This window comes from Cladophialophora psammophila (assembly GCF_000585535.1).
Source record: "Cladophialophora psammophila CBS 110553 chromosome Unknown aczJe-supercont1.2, whole genome shotgun sequence".
Lineage (NCBI taxonomy): Eukaryota > Fungi > Ascomycota > Eurotiomycetes > Chaetothyriales > Herpotrichiellaceae > Cladophialophora > Cladophialophora psammophila.
This window is the reverse complement of record NW_006912923.1, coordinates 310215-327864: the sequence shown is the minus strand read 5'-3', so window position 1 is coordinate 327864 and position 17650 is coordinate 310215. Positions and strand designations below refer to the sequence as shown.

General features: G+C 52.8%; 6 protein-coding genes across 6 annotated transcripts; 3 read left to right on the top strand and 3 right to left on the bottom strand.

Moving 5' to 3' along the window:
• Positions 1 to 1070: 1070 nt before the first annotated feature.
• A1O5_01432 (uncharacterized protein) lies at positions 1071 to 2572 on the top strand (the record flags this gene model as incomplete). Its single annotated transcript, XM_007742049.1, has 2 exons — positions 1071 to 1357; positions 1447 to 2572. The coding sequence occupies 2 exons, from the start codon at positions 1071 to 1073 to the stop codon at positions 2570 to 2572; spliced, it is 1413 nt and encodes a 470-aa protein (XP_007740239.1).
• Positions 2573 to 3882: 1310 nt separating this feature from the next.
• A1O5_01431 (uncharacterized protein) lies at positions 3883 to 5207 on the bottom strand (the record flags this gene model as incomplete). Its single annotated transcript, XM_007742048.1, has 2 exons — positions 3883 to 5003; positions 5051 to 5207. 2 exons carry the CDS (start codon positions 5205 to 5207, stop codon positions 3883 to 3885), a joined length of 1278 nt encoding a protein of 425 aa, XP_007740238.1.
• Positions 5208 to 5555: 348 nt separating this feature from the next.
• On the top strand, positions 5556 to 7029 carry A1O5_01430 (kinetochore protein nuf2; the record flags this gene model as incomplete). The annotated part of the gene is made up of 3 exons (XM_007742047.1): positions 5556 to 5639; positions 5689 to 6864; positions 6916 to 7029. The coding sequence occupies 3 exons, from the start codon at positions 5556 to 5558 to the stop codon at positions 7027 to 7029; spliced, it is 1374 nt and encodes a 457-aa protein (XP_007740237.1).
• Positions 7030 to 7160: 131 nt separating this feature from the next.
• Positions 7161 to 7910, bottom strand: A1O5_01429 (uncharacterized protein; the record flags this gene model as incomplete). The annotated part of the gene is made up of 1 exon (XM_007742046.1): positions 7161 to 7910. The coding sequence occupies one exon, from the start codon at positions 7908 to 7910 to the stop codon at positions 7161 to 7163; it is 750 nt and encodes a 249-aa protein (XP_007740236.1).
• A 458-nt stretch (positions 7911 to 8368) lies between these two features.
• Positions 8369 to 10813, top strand: A1O5_01428 (uncharacterized protein; the record flags this gene model as incomplete). Its single annotated transcript, XM_007742045.1, has 2 exons — positions 8369 to 8566; positions 8618 to 10813. The coding sequence occupies 2 exons, from the start codon at positions 8369 to 8371 to the stop codon at positions 10811 to 10813; spliced, it is 2394 nt and encodes a 797-aa protein (XP_007740235.1).
• Positions 10814 to 15809: 4996 nt separating this feature from the next.
• Positions 15810 to 16706, bottom strand: A1O5_01427 (uncharacterized protein; the record flags this gene model as incomplete). The annotated part of the gene is made up of 2 exons (XM_007742044.1): positions 15810 to 16467; positions 16516 to 16706. 2 exons carry the CDS (start codon positions 16704 to 16706, stop codon positions 15810 to 15812), a joined length of 849 nt encoding a protein of 282 aa, XP_007740234.1.
• Positions 16707 to 17650: the final 944 nt, after the last annotated feature.

The window sequence follows — 17650 nt, the reverse complement described above, 5'->3', positions numbered from 1 at the left end:
TGTATTTTAATTTTGGTCAAGGTCTGGTCTGGTCGACTAGCAGGTGGGAAGTAAAGCCAGATGAGAAACATTTGGTAGGTCACGACTATGAGGACAAACGTCCCAATCATCGCCGGAATGGGATGCTGGGAGAGTGGAATGGGGAGAGCGCAACTTGGCCTGGAATGGATAAATCATCAAGACATTTTTAGTGGTGTATCTGTCGTCCAGGTTTCTTGAGGTATTGGAAGCTCTGGACGCTCTGACATACTACAGGCAGCAGCAAGGAGGATACACAGAGCCAATCTAGTATGAAAATCGAACTGAGGCGAGGACGGCAATCTGGTATCCAACTGTGGACGTCGTCCGGTTGGATCGAGACATGGCCGTCCTCACTGTTGCGGGTACAAGGGCTGTGTACTCTACTCGACGCAAAAGCGACATGCTGTATACCGATTAGAGCACTTTCGGACCACGTGGCCGTGCTGCTTTAGGTGTGGTGATCAATACCCAGTACAGCCTAGCTCTGGGCGCACACTGTCCCCACGTGATTGAGTTAGATGTCTCAGCCAACCAGAAGACAGATGTTTAGTATTACGCCAGCAGGATGCGTAGAGTGGATGTCGCGCCTCACGAATTCAACCTGGACTGCATCTGTGCCGTCACTCCCTCCATTTCAGAGGCTGCCTGGCCGTTGCTTGACGTGGATAGATCAAGCTTCTCGACTTTTCACCATACCACCGATTCCCCTGTCCAACCTGCCGAGTAATCTCGCTCTCACAGCCAGCAATATTTCATCGCAGAGCCCACGGCCTGAACCACTCGGCTCTTCAGCGCTTCTCTTCTCACCGATATCACTTCCACAGTCACCTACATTCGTCCTAGCCAAGACTCTCCCTCTCGTATCTACAAGCCGAAGTGAGAACGACGAGTTCAATCCCATCTGGAGTCTCCCAAGCTTCTCGCTTCTTGTGGATTCGCGACGATTCTCGTCTCCTTCTCGCCTCCTTGTCGTTCTCCGCTGGATGGCGGGTGCCTTCAGCTAACAAGACGCCCAAAGTTCGACCGGCATGTTGGCCGTACGAGGTGCTATGGATCCCTTGCGCCGTCGCACCCCGTTTGGTTCTGAGCGACAGAGTATGATGCGTCAACCCTCTGCTGAAGACCTTGATGCGGCTCATCAACTTGTGTCTTCCGCTCTTGGAGAACGCCACGGTTCCCATGTAACCCATGAAAACCATGCGAGTGATGTCGCCTCCGACAGCCCTCCCGTGGGTCAAGCCGATTCCAGACCAGAGCCCTGTGAACCACCACCATCGTCCTCAGCTGAACATCCTGGACCGAGAGAGGATGCGTCGGCACAGGGCCAAGTCTGCAGGTATGTTAATCTCCGCGAGCACTTTGCCCTCCTCATCTCGACCTGTTTTCTTCGCTTTGGGCGGGGTTTGTCACTGATGCGACCTGCAGCAATTGCGGGACGACTAAGACGCCGTTATGGCGACGGTCTCCCACAGGGCATACCATCTGTAATGCTTGTGGACTTTACCTCAAGTCGCGCAACGTCCCCAGGCCTACAAAAAGCAAGCATCCAAAGTCAGCCGCCGCCGCTGACAGCCCTCGCCAGAGAACCACGACATCCCCGGCCGCGTCGACAACATCGGCATCAGCGCAAAGTCAACCCTCGAGCATCCCGTACCGAGTTCCAGAGCACACCACCGGTACATGTCCAGGTAGGGGAGAATGCAATGGGGCAGGCGGGGCTGAGGGCTGTGGAGGATGCCCTGCGTACAACAACAGAGTCGCGAGAACCGCCACCAACACATCCTCTCTAGCCAACTTACTACTCGATGACGGGAACGACGCAAAGAGTGAGGTTGGTCCGGGAACCAGTCCAAGTGCATCAAATCCTGCGCCACAGCCACGGGCATCTCCCGGACATGTAGCCTTGGTCGTTGCGTGCAAGAATTGCGGAACAACAGTGACTCCTCTGTGGCGGCGGGATGAACAAGGCCATCCCATATGTAATGCATGCGGCTTGTATCACAAATTACATGGTTCGCATCGGCCGGTGGAAATGAAGAAGTCAACAATCAAGAGGCGGAAGAGGGTTGTACCAGCACACCCAGATGTTCTCAGACCGGTCTCCATTACTTCTCAACAGCAACAGTCGACGTCGCCAGAATCCACCCCACCAGCAGAAGCCAGAGAGCAAATGTCTACAGACGTTTCACCTGCACCAAAGAGGAGACGGCCGCCTCCGACGGTGGATTATACCGGATACGTGCCGCAAACAGCCGTGAATGAGGCCCAGCGCACCGCCCGTGACACGAATGAAGACTATGCCATTCATCTTCAACGGGCAGCGGCAGCAGCAGGAGGTATGCAACTTGACCCCGCACTAGTGGAGGCCGGTCGTCGTCAGCAGGAAGATGACGCTACAGCGACGCAGCAACCCGAAGATCATAGAAAAGGTGCGACTGGGCAAGATCGAATAGCCTGGAGAGCGGAAAGAAGAGCCCAGCTTATGCGTGAGGCGGAAGTTATGAGGGCGGCGCTACGTGCAAAAGAACGGGAGATCGATGATCTTACTTGACGTCTGTGAATCATAGGACTGCATATCGACGCGGCTGTGGGTTTCTTGTTGATAAACACCCACAGGCGGACATTGTTGGGGAAGTGTCACGATTCTGAATGGTTTAACGAGTACATATTGCACAGCATGGCGCTGGAGGAAACATCAATCATTTGCGGAAGGTGTGTGTGCAGACAGGGATCAAACCAGATAAGGCGACATATCCAGCTATCGTCCCCTCCGGCGATCTAGGCTTCTACACTCAGTGGGTGTTCCCGTCACAAGAGCCGGGATGATTTTGGTTATGGAAGTCCTTTCAGCCCGGTACAAAACGCGAATGCGCTATTGCTGGGCCACGAGGCGGGATACCTGAGAATTAACATGTTTCTGCCGCCGCATCTTGCCCGTCATTGCTCTCAGACAGTTCCATGTCGCCACCCGCCCAAACTATATCAGACCCGTGCACTTGTCTGCCCCTTTCTTCTCCTCCCCTTGCAGCAAGGGCCTCGGACTTGGAAGCACTCCGTGCGATCTGGTGTAGGTAGAACGGCACTTTGCTCTTCTTCGCTGTCCTGTCCGTGATAAACCCGCTTGCTTGCTGTATTCGACCTTCGGCGAAGTCCTGCTGCCCTTTTGATTGACACTCTTATGTAATCTCTATGTAGTTAGTGGGTATCACCACCCAACACGCCATGCCATACAGCGCCCTGTTCTTTCTGCGCTTCATTTCGGTTCGATTCGTATTCAAGGGGGGTTTGAATAGTTCGGCTTGAGTCGGGATTGGACTTGTTTAGCCAGGGGTTCCCAGTTTCAGGTCGATCACGTCTCGCGGCCGTGGTGCTGGTGCGGCCGACCTAACCTGACCAGAGCAGACCAGGCTTGATGCTCATCACTCCAAGGTAGGCACACCCCTTGCCCGCCGAGTGTAAAGGCTCTTAGACGGGTGGATCTCCGCAATTCAATGATACCTCTGCCCCAAGCGCTTCCTGTCTGGGAATGCCTTTCCTTCAGCCGTTCGAGCTTCCTTTCCTTTACCCCCTTGGGGCTCCCTTTTCTTCAGCTGTTATTTTACCTTTGTAGATACGTCTTATAAACGTACCATTTGAAGCTGATCACCTCCCCCGCTGTCTCCAAGGCCGTCCTGGCCCCGGGCAAACGCGAAAAGAGCTAAGCTGAGCTTGGTCTAAATCAGCATGTAAGCTGAACATGTCTCCCCTCTGTTGAGATAAATGGTTGAGCCTCTGTTTCTTCCACGCATATGCATCATTCTGATCAGGTAGGGGGACAATCGCGGGTCGCAGAGCAAGAGCACACTCGGAATCAAGATCAGACTAGAACCACAGTTTGATCAACTCCTCACTGACGGCGTTCGGGGTCATGATGCCGTTTTCTGTGATAAGCGCCGAGATCAGCTCCGGTGGCGTGATTTCCACCATTCGATCGTCCGCATCTTCTGGCGCCGCTCGCTTCCCCTTGCTTGACCCTGCAGCTCCAGAGCCGGAGGACTCTCCTGCTTTTTTCTGGCCACCGCCGTCCGAACTTGGAGCGGCGGTCCCGCTGGTGGTGGAAAAGCGCAACACATCCTGTTCGACCCCCATCCTCCGAAGATCACTAGGTCCATACCCCAGTGGGAAGTTGCCCACGAACTTGTACGACTCCACACACACGTGCAAGGGGATGGAGCAGGCCTGGGCGATGAGTCCGATTTGGTGCGTGCCGAGTTCTGTGACGATGGAGCCATTCTCTAGGACCGCGGTGGCACCGATGAGAAACTGTGGTGGTGAGGATGGAGAGGGAGGGAGGGATGCCAGGGCATATGTTAGTGCGTGTAGCGGGATTGTGGTGGTGGAGATGGAGAGGTTGTGGAGGGAGGTGATGGCATTGGCAAGCGGTGCCGAGACGCCTGTTGAGGGAAGGACATAAATGACGTTGAAGTAGCGCTTTGATTCTGCCGCTGCAGTAAGCACAGCATGAACCACGCGGCTGTATCCGTAAGTGATGAACGTCGAGCCCTCTATGATGAACGGCAAGGCATGATGGGCGATCTTGAGGCGTGCTTCATTAGCACGTTTCACGAACAGAGACGACTGGGCTATAATGTGATGGCGCAACGCGGAGAAGTCGGAGGTCGCAAGAGATGACGGGCGTTGTTGGAACGAGCTGATCAAGTACCGCTGAAATAGTTCTGTTCCAGCAGAGAGCGGTATCGGGTTGCGTTGCGACTCGAGCAGTTTGCGGGAGTGGCTGGATAACAGGGCGAGGGTTTCGGAGATTGTCGTCAATGGCGACGTTGCAAGGAGATTGATCAGCGACTCAATGGCCGCGATGGGAGGTGTGATATTTGGATCGCTTTCGATCAGCGAGTTGTAGGAGGCGACAATGTCGAATGTCGTTGACGGCGACTCTTCAGCTGTTAAGAGCTTGGGTGTCGTCGGCGGTGTTGATAGCGGTGCTGAGAAGGGGAACGGTTAGCGATTCAGAAAATCGAGCGCGGCGTACCTAGCATAGAGCAGCGTATTGGATTGTCATCCTCTGAGATTCCAAGTCGCTTCCATACTCCTTTTTCGCGCCAAAACCAGTGTGAAGGGGAATATAGAGTCTTTGAGTCATAGCAAGGGAAAAGTCGAATGTGGTAGATATCCTTACCAGACGCCATGGCGGAACACTGTCTTTGTTGACAGAATACAGAGTTGATACTCTTATATCATCGGCCCGATGCAGAATACCTTCAATTGTTGACTGAACGTGGTGTTGGGAGACCGACTCATGTATTTTAGCTTCTCTGCTTCCTCGACAGTTGAAATCAGCAAGGCTCTGTCGAAGCCTCCTCGCCTCATTTGGTATCTTGGCGTGGGGGGATACAACCCCCACGCCTATTCCTGTTTCGGAGATGTCAACAAAGCAAATACAGCGTTGTCTGCCCTTTCGATTGATCGTCCTTTTGTTATGTACCTTTTCGATTCTTACAATTCGAGGCCATAGATATACTCTTCTCACCATCGAAATGAACTCGCAATACCGCACTTCGCTCCAACAACAACAGCGAGTCAAGAAGAAGGAAGAAGATCCCGCCGATTTTATGCGACTGGTTCGTTGTCCGCGACTTCTCGGGAAGAATGTGCTGACAGTGTCTACAGTCTGAGAAAGAGATCGCATCATGTATCAGCGAAATGGGCATCCCCTTTCAACCTTCCGACATCCTGAGACCCAATCCGCAAGTCATCCAAATGGTCTTCGAGCACCTCGGCGAGCTCGTCATGAATGCCACCAGAGACAGCCTTGATCCCGCCCTGCGCGCTGCAGCCGAAGATGTTTGTTCAGAGTTTCCTGAACTAGTACCCGTGGAGACGAGGCTCCTGATGGGCTTCTTCGTACAACTGCGAACTATGCTTGAACAGTGCGGAATCCATGATTTCTCCTTTAACGACCTCGTTCGCCCGACCCATGACCGCCTTGTCAAGATCCTCTCTTACGCCATCAACTTCATCCGATTCCGAGAGACTCATACCAGCGTTATAGATGAGAACTTCAACAAAGCAGAAACCACAAAGGCTAGGATCGAGACGTTGTATACTGAGAATCAGGACATGGAGCAGAGATTGGAAGAGATGAGGCGCAATAGAAAGGCAATGGAAGTGGCAGTCAAGGAGAAGATGCGACGAAATGACGAATTGAAAGCGCGGCTGTTGGAACTCCGAAAAGGGCAGGAAAGAGTGGCAGAGCAGCTAGAGCGCGCCAAAGCCGAGAAATCACGTTCGCAGGCAATGCTAGAGGAGAAGACTGAAAGACTCGTGCGAGCGCGACAAGAGAGTGAGAAGCTAAGACCGTACGTGTTGCAAAGCCCGGCTGCTTTGCAGAGCTCCCTGACAGAGTTGTCGGACAACCTTGTGCGTGAGAAGGCCCAGATTGATGCGCTGGAGCGGAGATGTCGTGCCCTTCAGACTTCAGGTGACAGTTTTACTGTTGTTCAAAACGACGTGCAGGCGTGTGTCAAAGTTCTGGAGGAGATTGCAGTGGAGCTGCAGAAGGAGGAGGAAGAAGACGCCCGAGCGGCAAAGAACCGCGACGCTCTTGCAGAGCGTGGAAATAACGTGCGCGAGGTGGAACAGAATGAGAAGCTGCTCCAGCGGCAGCTCAAAAAGTGGGAAGAACGCATAGAGGAGCTGCGTCGGAAGCACAAGGATCGAGATGAAGCCAACAAGGCCAAAATGGACGAGCTGAGGGAGATTCAGAAGCATCTCCGAGATGAGAGGGCCGACAAGGGGCGGGAGATGGAGAGGAAGAAAGTTAGGATCGAGCAAACTGAGAAGAAGGTGCGTCTCGCTGCCAAAATTATCATGATACCCTTGCTAACGATTCTTTAGATGGCCGATCTCAAGGATAACATCGAACAGGAGGTACACTCGGCGCACGAGGAGTATCTGAAACTCGAGTCTCACATCAAGTTGTACATTACGGAAATGGAGCAAAGCATATGATTTGCTGCAGTTTGTCACGACGTTTATGAAGGATATGGCGCTCCTGTCTGAAGATACCCGATGTTGTTGGCTGGCCGCTGTCTGTTTCGATTGTACGCTGCAGATAGGCAAGCAATGTTCCCTATTGTTCTTCAAACAAGAATTTCTTTCTCAGGGCTATTCCTGGCAAGCATGACCGGGTTATGCTCTTCTCGGCGACGTTCCTTCTGTTGCTCTGCCTTAAACCACCTTGACGCAATCCTCATGACCGATATGGTGCGACGACCCCAGCTTTGACCTGCCTCTCCTATCTTTATCGCCGCACTGAGAAGTTGGACTTCGGTCTTCCAAAGACCCGGACCTCGGTTAGGGTTTGAAGGGTCGTTGACGTCCTTGCATTCCACTAGCTTTAGCACGCGATCTGTCCGGTGACCGGCAGAGACTGCGGCGGCAAGCGTCTGGGAGAGACCCTGCAAGGTGAATTCGGAAGTCCCGTGGTGCATCGCCAGCAAATTCAGGATTATTATCTGACCAGGAGACTGGGTTGAGGGAGATGCCGATCTTGAGACATAGCCCGAGAGATAGCCTCGAAGAGGAGGAATCGTGGGACAAAAGACCAGGCTGATGAGTTGGCTTGCGCTCAAGGCATGCAGAGTCTTCGACAGGAGGATGGGTTGGGGTTTGCACGAGTGCCCCCCGAACTGCGTGTTAGCCTCTTCCTGGGGCAGTGGTGTCTGGGCTTCCGACTGAATGCTTATTCGACCAAGCTGGACAACAAGTTGTTCGAGAAAATCTGCCTTTGATGAGCATACTAATAAGTCTGTCGGTATGTGGCATGTCTGATTGAGGATATCTTCGAGCAGCTCGAGTTCGTAGTCATACTTGAGGATTATGGAGTTCATGAAGGAGTGAGGGAATGAGGGCCGCGCTTCGTCGTTTGGGCCATCGTCTCTCACAAGTGCAAGGAGCGCTCCCACTTGAGTTTCTCAAGGCTTTTGGCGATTATAACACTCCTTCTGTGACGGGCATATAGATGAGTCCGGAGTACTGGGTAATTATGCTGCGGCTTCAGCCCCGTGTGAGGAACAATGGCATGCCGCTCTAGGAGTTTAATTTACAAGTAGGTTGAAGTGGGCTCTTGGCAGAGCTTGGCAACGTGCCGGAGGCTCGGCATGAGTTTTGCCGGCGGGAAGGTCCTCGACATGCTCGACATCGGCCAGGAAATCACATCATCCTTCTCAACCGCTGGGACATCGGGTTGTACAAACATGTTCTGGTGACACAGAATTGACACCCTAGGTCTTGCGAAGATGGAATCTATCTCTCGCATTTCGTCCTTGATGGACCCAGGTCAGCTGATATGGACCCTTCCTGGTTGCAGTACACTGACCCAACCAAAGCACGAGACCTGACGGTCGAGGCTGCCCAAAGCATATCCAAGGCCATCAGAGGAGGAAGTTCATCTGCTCGGAATAACATTCCGTTTGCGAAACTCAAGGCTCTTCTTGACAGCAGAAGCGATCGCGATATCCTTGATGGTCTGAAAAGAGTAGTCTCTGTACGGTTTCCTTGCTGAGCCTCGAACGGTGCCCTCGCTTACATTGTCCAGATGATCTATCAAAACAAGCCATGTTTACCATACTTCTCGTCGGTCGTCAAGAATGTTGCGAACCCCAACCTTGAGGTCAAGAAGCTCGTCTACATCTATTTACTGCATTACGCAGAGTCCGATCCAGATCTGGCTTTGCTTTCTGTCAACGCTATCCAAAAGTCTCTTACAGACCAGAATCCTCAGGTCCGAGCCCTCGCCCTGCGCACCATGTCTGGGATGCGAGTGCCGGTAATCAGCCAGATCGTTTCTCTGGCCATCAAACGCGGCGTAGGTGACATGAGCCCTCATGTGCGAAAGGCTGCTGCTCTCGCCATCCCGAAGTGCTACAACCTCGACCCTAACACGCTCCCGCAACTGCTCGACTATATTTCTGCTCTGTTAGGCGATAAGCAGTACTTCGTTGTTGGTCCCGCAGTCCAGGCATATCTCCAAGTGTGTCCCGACCGCATCGACCTTGTCCACATGCATTACAGGAGTCTTGTCAAGAAACTGGTTGACATGGATGAATGGAGTCAGTTAGCAACCTTGAAGCTACTCCTGTTTTACAGTCGACGTTGCTTCTCTCGTAAGACCCAAAAAGTCACCAAAGTCAACAAACAAGGGTTCTACGAGGATGAGCCTGATGAGACAGTCGAAACAGGCGAGGTGATAGAGGTACTGGATCCAGACCTAGAACTGTTCCTCAACGCTTGCAAGCCGCTGCTACAAAGCCGGAGCTCGGCTGTTATCATCTCGGTCACCAGTTGCTTTCTGTACCTAGGCACTCCAGATTATCTTCGAGAAGCTGTTGGGCCATTGATAGGACTGATGCGTGGGCCTCCCGAAGTAGAGGAAGTGGCACTGTGCAACATTGTGTTGGTTGCCTTGTCTGCACCAGATCTGTTCGTCCCTTATGCGTCACACTTTCTGATCCGGACACAGGACTCTCCGCAGATATGGAGACTAAAGATCGAACTGCAGACTCTCATCTTTGCTCACGCGGCATTACATCTCAAGTCCATCATTCTAAGTGAGCTAGAGCACTTCTCTCATTCGTCGGACGTTGAGCTCACGCGCGAATCGGTCCGTGCTATCGGGCGATGCGCACAATCTGACCCGAAGGACGCCCACCGATGCTTCCGAGTACTTCTGAACCAAATATCCAGCTTCGACAATACTTTAGTCTCTGAAGTACTCACCGTCATGCGTCATTTGATCCAACAGGACCCTTCCTCTCATCGAAAGACCGTGGTGCGCTTAGCCAGGAACTTGGACAAGACCACGAGTCCGGAGGCTCGAGCTACAATCATATGGCTTGTAGGGGAATTCGCGAGCCTCGACCCCGAGAACAACATAGCGCCTGACGTTCTTCGGATATTGGCCAAAGGGTTTGCGGATGAGAGTGAATCTGCCAAACAACAGATTGTGCTACTGGCCGCAAAAGTCTACCTGCTGTTTTTGCAGAGGGAGACCGCTGCTTCCGGCGGCGAAAAGAATGATCCCGCGGAATCACAAAGCAATCTTGCAGAGGAATCGCACGCCCCAGCCGACTTGGACCACCCAATTTCAAAACTATGGAATTACATCCAGCTCCTCGCTCGCTATGACACGTCGTACGACCTGCGCGACAGAGCGCGGCTTTTCAAGGCTTTGCTTGCCAATCCTTCATCGACCCAACTAGCAGCTCTCCTGCTCCTTGCTCCCAAACCAGTCCCGCACTCTCCTTCACCTTCGGAAAGTCGAAGGGGGCTCATGCTAGGCAGCACCACACTCGTCTTGGGCACAGACACGGCGGGCATTCTGGGACTTGCGGGCTACGAGCAATTACCCGACTGGGTAAGCGACGGCCTCGAGCCGGACCCGAAACTCCGCGACGCAGCCGATGGCGGCGAGAAGGAAGAATATGTGCCCATGAGCGGGAGGACAGCGAGCTCTGTCGCGGCAAGTCGGAGATTGGACGAGGCTGTCAAGGAGCGCGGGTTGGAAAAAGTCGTTGCGGCGGGGACGGCTAAGGCCAATGCGAAGCCCAGAACTCTGGACGATTGGCTGGCCGAGAGTGAAGAGGAAGAGGAAGAAGAGGAGACTGAGGAGGAGACCGAGAGCGAAGAGACGGACGAAGAGGAGTCGGACGAAGGAGAGACCGAGGGGGAGACCGAGGACGAGGAAGACGAGAGAGGAATGACGAGGGGATTGATCGCCTCGCACTCCTCCTGACACACGAACGATATAGGACGAATTCTCGTAGCAGCAGTGCCCGATCCTGCTCGTGGATCATTGATGATCTCTTTCTATTTTCTGTGCAAACCAACTCGGCCCTTGAAGCTTGACACCGAAAAAGAGTTGACAGAGCAGAGTAAGAATTTCCGCGTGGTGTCACATACATAGGTATATACATACCAAAGAAGCGTCCTTCAAGACGATCCGAAACCCCGTTTTGCTCTGCGCTCCTATCACCGTCGCTACCCTTCTTGTTATTGTCCCCGTCCGTTCCCTCGGCCCGCCCACCTACTTACCTACGTACCTGTGAATATACCTGCTGGGGTGCTATGTCCTCGTCCAAGTAGCTACTTACTCCCTTGACATCCTCGGCGCTGTGCTCTCTCCCTCCCTCCCTACCTAGGCAGGCAGCCGATCGAACTTCTAGTGTAGTGCAGTGTAATTTCATAGGAGAACTGGCCCCGCAAACGACCCTGGCTGCGCTGTCGAGCTGATCGAAGGTACGAGTCGACATGCAAAGTATGGTGGGAGGGACTCGTACTCGCGCTCGCTCTCATGCTCATGTTCATTGATGCATACCCACACGAGCAATGGTATGGGCGTATAGCTGTGTGACCGGAGCCCCTGTCCCTTGTACTCGCGCAGTATGTACTTGGGGTTGTGCTTTGTGTTCTGTGGATCGATTTCCACGAAATGATGGATTTATGATTAGGGCCATCTCGTTTTCTGCCTCATTTGTCCAGGTTCTAGGAACTCTTCGACCACCGAGACAGTACCCGTATCAAAAGTGGTTCGTCGCTGGGATGGGGGCCCGTCATGTATGTACATGCCCTAGGTATAACTCCGTACTGCTCCGTACTACGTACCTTGTACGTACCAACGAGGTCGTTCCCTTAGCATTGCTAGCGGGAGGATCGGTCCGTCCATCGGGTTCCATGGCGCTGGGAACTTCCAACTGCCGTTGGTGACGCACAGACCGGGAAGGGGGAAGACGACGAAAACGCAGAAGAAGAATATGTGGATTTCTTTCCCCATGCATCATTGTAATCTATGCACAGGGCCACTGACCAGTACCTAGGTAGAGGGGAGTGTACGGAGTAGGAGGTCCATGCAGTATGGTCCTCGGGCGGGCTTCTTTTTCGCTTTTAGTTTCCAATTTTCCCGGTGTAGTGTCGAGAAAAAGGACGTTGATCCCTTCCTAACATCGAACGAAAGCCGTCTGGCGCTATTATCGTTCCTGCTGTCGGTGCTGTTGTTCTTCTCCCCCCACGCTTGCATAACCACTTGGTGTGTTTGTAGTTACTTAGGAGAGCCTAAGAGAGGTCCTATCCATCATCGCGTCTGAACCGTTTTTTTCTTGGTCCCAGCTCATTGGGGAGACTCGTCCTGTTGGGCAGGCCGACCGCGCACCTGTTAGCACGAGGGGTGAACAAGCGTCCTGCTTAGTCTTGTTACATGTTCAGAGAGGTCTTATCAAAGACCAGCCAACCAGCCCAGCCAACAAGGGGGCTTGATTAAGGCTAAAGAGAGCAAAACGTCTGGAGAACCACAAACGGTCTCTCCGAAGCTCCACTGCTGCTGCTGCTGCAGTTCTAGCATGTTTGCACCGAGTAATTACAGAGGACTTGTAACAACGAACAGGCGCGCAAGGGTGTACTACTGAATATGGCCGGAAGCAATGTCTGTTCCACATCCGTTTGCTCACTGCTTGGGCTGCGAAGGTCCGTGCTGACACAAAGCACACACAGGCACACGCATTTTTCTGTTCTCTGGGTTCTTCGGCCGAAAGAAAGCACGGGTTTATCTCGCTTGGAAGAAGTTTCAAGAAAGAGGGGCCTCCAGCAGTAGTACTGGTATCAGTGGTAGGACTCGCAGCAGTACCCTAGTGGCCAGTAAGCTGGTGGATCGGATCTCTTTCACGTTAAAACAGGAATGAAAATGCTCCCGATGCCGAGTTCGTGGTGGGATAGCAGTAATACGAAGTACGTCTTTTGTTTGTGGGAGCCTTTCTGAAACACGTTGAACCGCTGAAGGAAGGGGGCGCCTCGCGCAGCCTTGTCATCTCGTCCCTCATCTCATCAGCGCGGGTCTTTACGGGCGAGAGAGCCATAAATACTCCCCTTCAGGAACGAAAGGAATCGGGATAAGCCTTGATCTCCTCCCAAGTGGACTCTGGTGGTGTGAAGCTTTTGCTTTCAATCCATCAAATGCCCCTGTATTTTTGCAGCGATCTTCCTTGCTGCTTGAACGCCGGAAGGTCTCTTGGCACGTGTAGAAGTATGTCCCGAGTGCTCGCGTTGTTCAGGGTATCCAATCGTCTCTTCATGGAGACTCGGAGACGGATTTACCTATTTAGGTATTCTTTCTTTTTCGAAGATCCTCCGGATGATCAGCCTCGTTTCGAGCAGGGGGTGAAGTAGCATCAGTAGCAGCGGAGCCATGATACCCGCACGCGCTATCTGAAATTTCGGTTCTGAGCTGCTCAATCAATGTCGATGGGAAGTTATACTTAAAGTTATCTAATTGTAGGTAGATCATCCGAACATCGTGATAATATGAGACTGACAGAAATGGACCGGAGAGGAAGACACCTACCACAGACAAGGAACTCCCCCTCCCCCCCCCCCCCCCCAACAGGCGCCATCACAAAAGTACAAGTACATACCGAGTGCAAGTACCTTGTTCCCAACGCATTGCTGCCATTCGATGGGGCCGCCGATACAGGCCAACCCTGAGAAAATTAACTCGTCCTTAGGTGCAAGGATGCTGGATGGCCTGACCGCCGCCCACAAGATCCATCCATGGAATCAAGTTTCGGTACTCGTGCATAAATAACCCCATCCGCCAAAGCATCCCAAAAGGTGCCCATCAGCGATCGCCACGCGAGCTGTCCAATCCAAAAGATTGTGCTTCGTGCCGAACATCCCTCAAGGCCCAGCGCTAATGTCTCGCTAAGTGCAAGCCTAGCGATGCCAGTTGGGTGCCAATGCTCTCGCCTCGAGGAACCGAAGTGACGAATATCAAAGACACCACTTTTGCCTGTGGGTGTATCTTTTGTCGCTGACAGGCCAGTCGCCGCGAGCCAGCATGTCTTTTTGAAGGTCAAGGCCTTCGTTCTTTGGGCCCCTTTGAGTTTCGACATGCATAACGCGGGATGGCTGCCCCAAGAGACTTCGTCTGTTTTGTTCCTTTTGTGTTTTGTCCCCCCCCCTTTCTTGGTAATCTTCCACGATGCTCAGGGCGGTCTTAGAAAGATTCCGCTTGGCGCGTCGTGTCAAGCACCTTCGCATTGTCCGGTCCTAGTTACGCGGGCCTTTTTAGGGGGCCGCCGTCTCGCACTTCGACGTCTCCATTCATATTCGCAACACACCCCAGCATACCGAGTAGGGACTTGTCCTTCTGGCGCATGCGCCTCATCGTAGCCATTCTCTGTCCGTAAGGTGACGTATCAGGTGATGAAAGGCCGTCCACAATGTTCCCTCTGGCCGAATGCCGCGCAGTTTCCAAGCATGGACAATGTCGCCGGCCATTTTGAACCGCCAAAAGTGTTTGCTGCTGATGGCCTGACTGCCTGCGTCCCGGTTTTCTCAAGGGCAATCCTTTGCACTCACTAGGAGAAGAGCGATCATTTTGGATATGTATTAGAAGGGGGAAGCGAGTGAGCACGGCATATCTTGATCATCGAGTAAGCGCCAGCGCCTTAGCATGTATCTATCCCCATGTCCTTTGTGTACAGTCGGGCAGTGGTTGATCCATGGTAACAAGTAGAATGGTAGACAAGGTTGACAACCGGTCCTGTCCGTCTTGAAGAACCGAGAGATCCACTCCAATCTATGGCCCTGTCTCGGTGCCTGTCCCTACGATATGATTGCGCAACCTGATGATCTCTTCCCGTAATCTCGTCCGCCGACGCCCGGGATTGTCATCGTGCGAAGGAGTTCGTATGTCGAGGCCGACCATTTGGGTCCCTGAACGGACGGATTGTTCTGTCAGACATGGACTCGACGGAAAACGTGCTCGTCTTGCTTATTTCGCGTCCAACCTTTTGAAAGGGGAACCCACGTTCCGTACAGTGCTGACAGGGGAAGATGGTTTCAACCTGATGACGCCCCGAGGTGGTGAGCCACTCCGATAGGTCTCTCGCGAACTTGGGTTCTCACAGCATTGGAATCCGTTTATCGTAGTGCGGGCCCCATGGTGCTGTGCGGGAATCCATGGTCTGGCTTAGAATCTGAAGTAGAACGTTAAGACACTAGAGTTGAGAATTCAAGTCGTCGGTCAGTAGAGCGGTATCATGGGAGGAAAAGATAGAAATATAAAAAAAAACAAAAAAAACTTGGAAACAGACTGGAGCTGGAAAACTGGCTGTAGTGTAGGCAGTGGAGTGGCGCTGTTATTTCTTCATTTGTATCGTAGAGACCAGCCTCGAGAAGAGGACAGGGTCGAGGCTGCAGAGTCGCCGTCCAATTTGCTGAGCAACAATCGCCATTGCTCTAATCCATCCCAATCCTTATCCTTCCTCAATTTGTACCCTTAGAAATGTACTCCTGCTGCTGTACGGTGGTCGCATCAGAACCTTTCAGATCCTAATCACCCGTTTCTTTTGCCGACTTCCCATTTTCAACGTCCCTTGATACCCTGATTCTTTCTCTTCCAATGTAAGACCAAGCCCTTCTGCTTTTAGCAGGGTATCGAACCAACTCAAGAAAAGCAACTCCCAACTCCGGACGAACACATATTCGCTTTTCGCGCTCAAAAGGGATCAAAAGTAATGTCAAAAGGGGAATATTGCGAATGGAACACCGTGAACACCAACCCATGAGAATTAGGACTGGAACGCTCAGATCGAGAAAGACAAGTAGTCGTAGAAAGGTCGTCATCGCATCATCAAAATGCTCAGAAAATGTCAAGTATGAGGCTGTTAAGAGAAGCCGCGCTGTTGGGGCCGCGCTATTGCCCTGATAACGGCGATAGAAGCGAACAGGGACTAATGCTAGCTGACAGCGGTTGACTCTTGTCGAATGGGGTTCCTTTGTTCAGGCTGTTTGACCTCAGACACTTCCTGGGTTGCTTCCTGAGCGGCTTCGTGACCAGGTTCAACAGTAATGGTGGCTTCGTGCAGACATCTCTCGCAAATCCTGTGATGGCAATTGGGGCACTCTTCAGCATCGACCTCGAAACCACTCCGGCATTCATGACACAATCCACCCTCAGGGCTTGGTCGAGGTGCGTCAGTCACGAGTTCCGGAGGGCCAGCTGCTGTGGAGTCTTGTGAATGTTTCGTGCGGTCTTTCTTTGGCGGGTACCGTGAACATCGAGTACAGCGTCGGTGTTGACATCCAATGCAGACTCGATCGCGGCCGAACGTCGTTGAGCAGTTGTGACAGGTGTATCTGACCCTCATTCGTATATTTTTGTACACCCTTTCATGGGGCACTTTGTATTTCGGCTCCCATTCTGTTTCATCCAGTTCTAGGTTGTGTCTAGCAAAGATTGCCTGTGCTTTGCTGAACCGCATCTGTGACTCGGCCAGGGAGTCCTTGATCTCGACAGGTTCTTGTAACGATACCGAGCCAGGTTCGTCAGGCTGTTCAGGCTCTTTGGGCGTATTGTCGACTTCTTGTCCAGGCGAGTGCTCGACGAGAGGCTCCCTGGGAAGAGTTAGTGATGAGTTCTGTGAGAAATTGGATCCCACTGACGGTGTTGGACTATCTACAGCTCCTTCCCTCGGTGGAGCGACAGCAGCAGCGGGAGCAGGTGGCGTATCGCTGACGGTTGGAGGTGTTTCTGCAGAGGTGGGTTTATCTCTAAAGAGGTCCTTGAACTTGTTCCAGACCGTTTGCAATCCCTTCTTTCCCTTCTTCGACGGTGGTGCTTCCGCCGCTTCCATTGGCAGAGTGGAACGGATGGCCTGACAGATATGGTGTCATAGGAGATAGAAGGCAATCAACGAGAGCGCAACAACGGGCTGAAAGAGAAAGATCGGGTGGCTTGATGGTGCGACTATTGGTTGTTCGGCTGACCCAAGGAATTGGAACTGCGAGGGTGATGAAGAAATGCCAGGCGTCAGTTATTGGTGGTGGAATTCCGCAGGAGTGGATTGGAATGTGACTTGTCGGGTAGCGAGATCCCTGTTCCCAATGCTGCGGTCCATCGACTTGCCCAGTCAACCTTCAGCACCGCGGCTCCTTCAGAAAGCCGGCGAGGTACCGTAAGATGATGTGATTTTGTGTAGGATGGATGGAAGCCAGGAGTTGAGGGAAGGCTGAGGCAGACCAGCGAGAAGATCGAATATTAGCCAGAGTCGCGGGTCTGATTTGAGGGTCGGTACTGATCGTCCGTGGTAGACCACGGCTAAAGGTACCGGTGTCGGGCGATATCCCCTCCTATAAGGCCCAGCGCTCACAGTGGTCGACGTGAGCGGTCGACAGTTGTTGTGGTGTTTGGCAGCCGATGCTATGATGATAGCTGGGAAAGAAAAGGGACGTCAACAGGCGACGAAGAGGTCGAAAGAGGCGAAAGGGTCGAAGAAGATACGATGAGCTGGATGGTGTGTGAGGAGTGTGGAGATAAGGGAAGAAAAAGAGGAGAAAGCACGCGCGGGTGTGTGGAAATGGAATGGGAAGGCAGCATTGAAGACTGAGTGAGCATCGAGCATTGAGCTTGCGGCTTCAACGATGATGCAGCACTTGGCACCCACAGTCTCGTGAGTCTGGGAACCGGCATGCAGTTAGGGTACGAACTACCTCAGTTAGGCTTCCGGAATCCAGTGCCCCAGCCAACAGAAGCCCGGGCTAAGTGGCAGACTCCAGCCTAATAATCTTGTGGAAACTG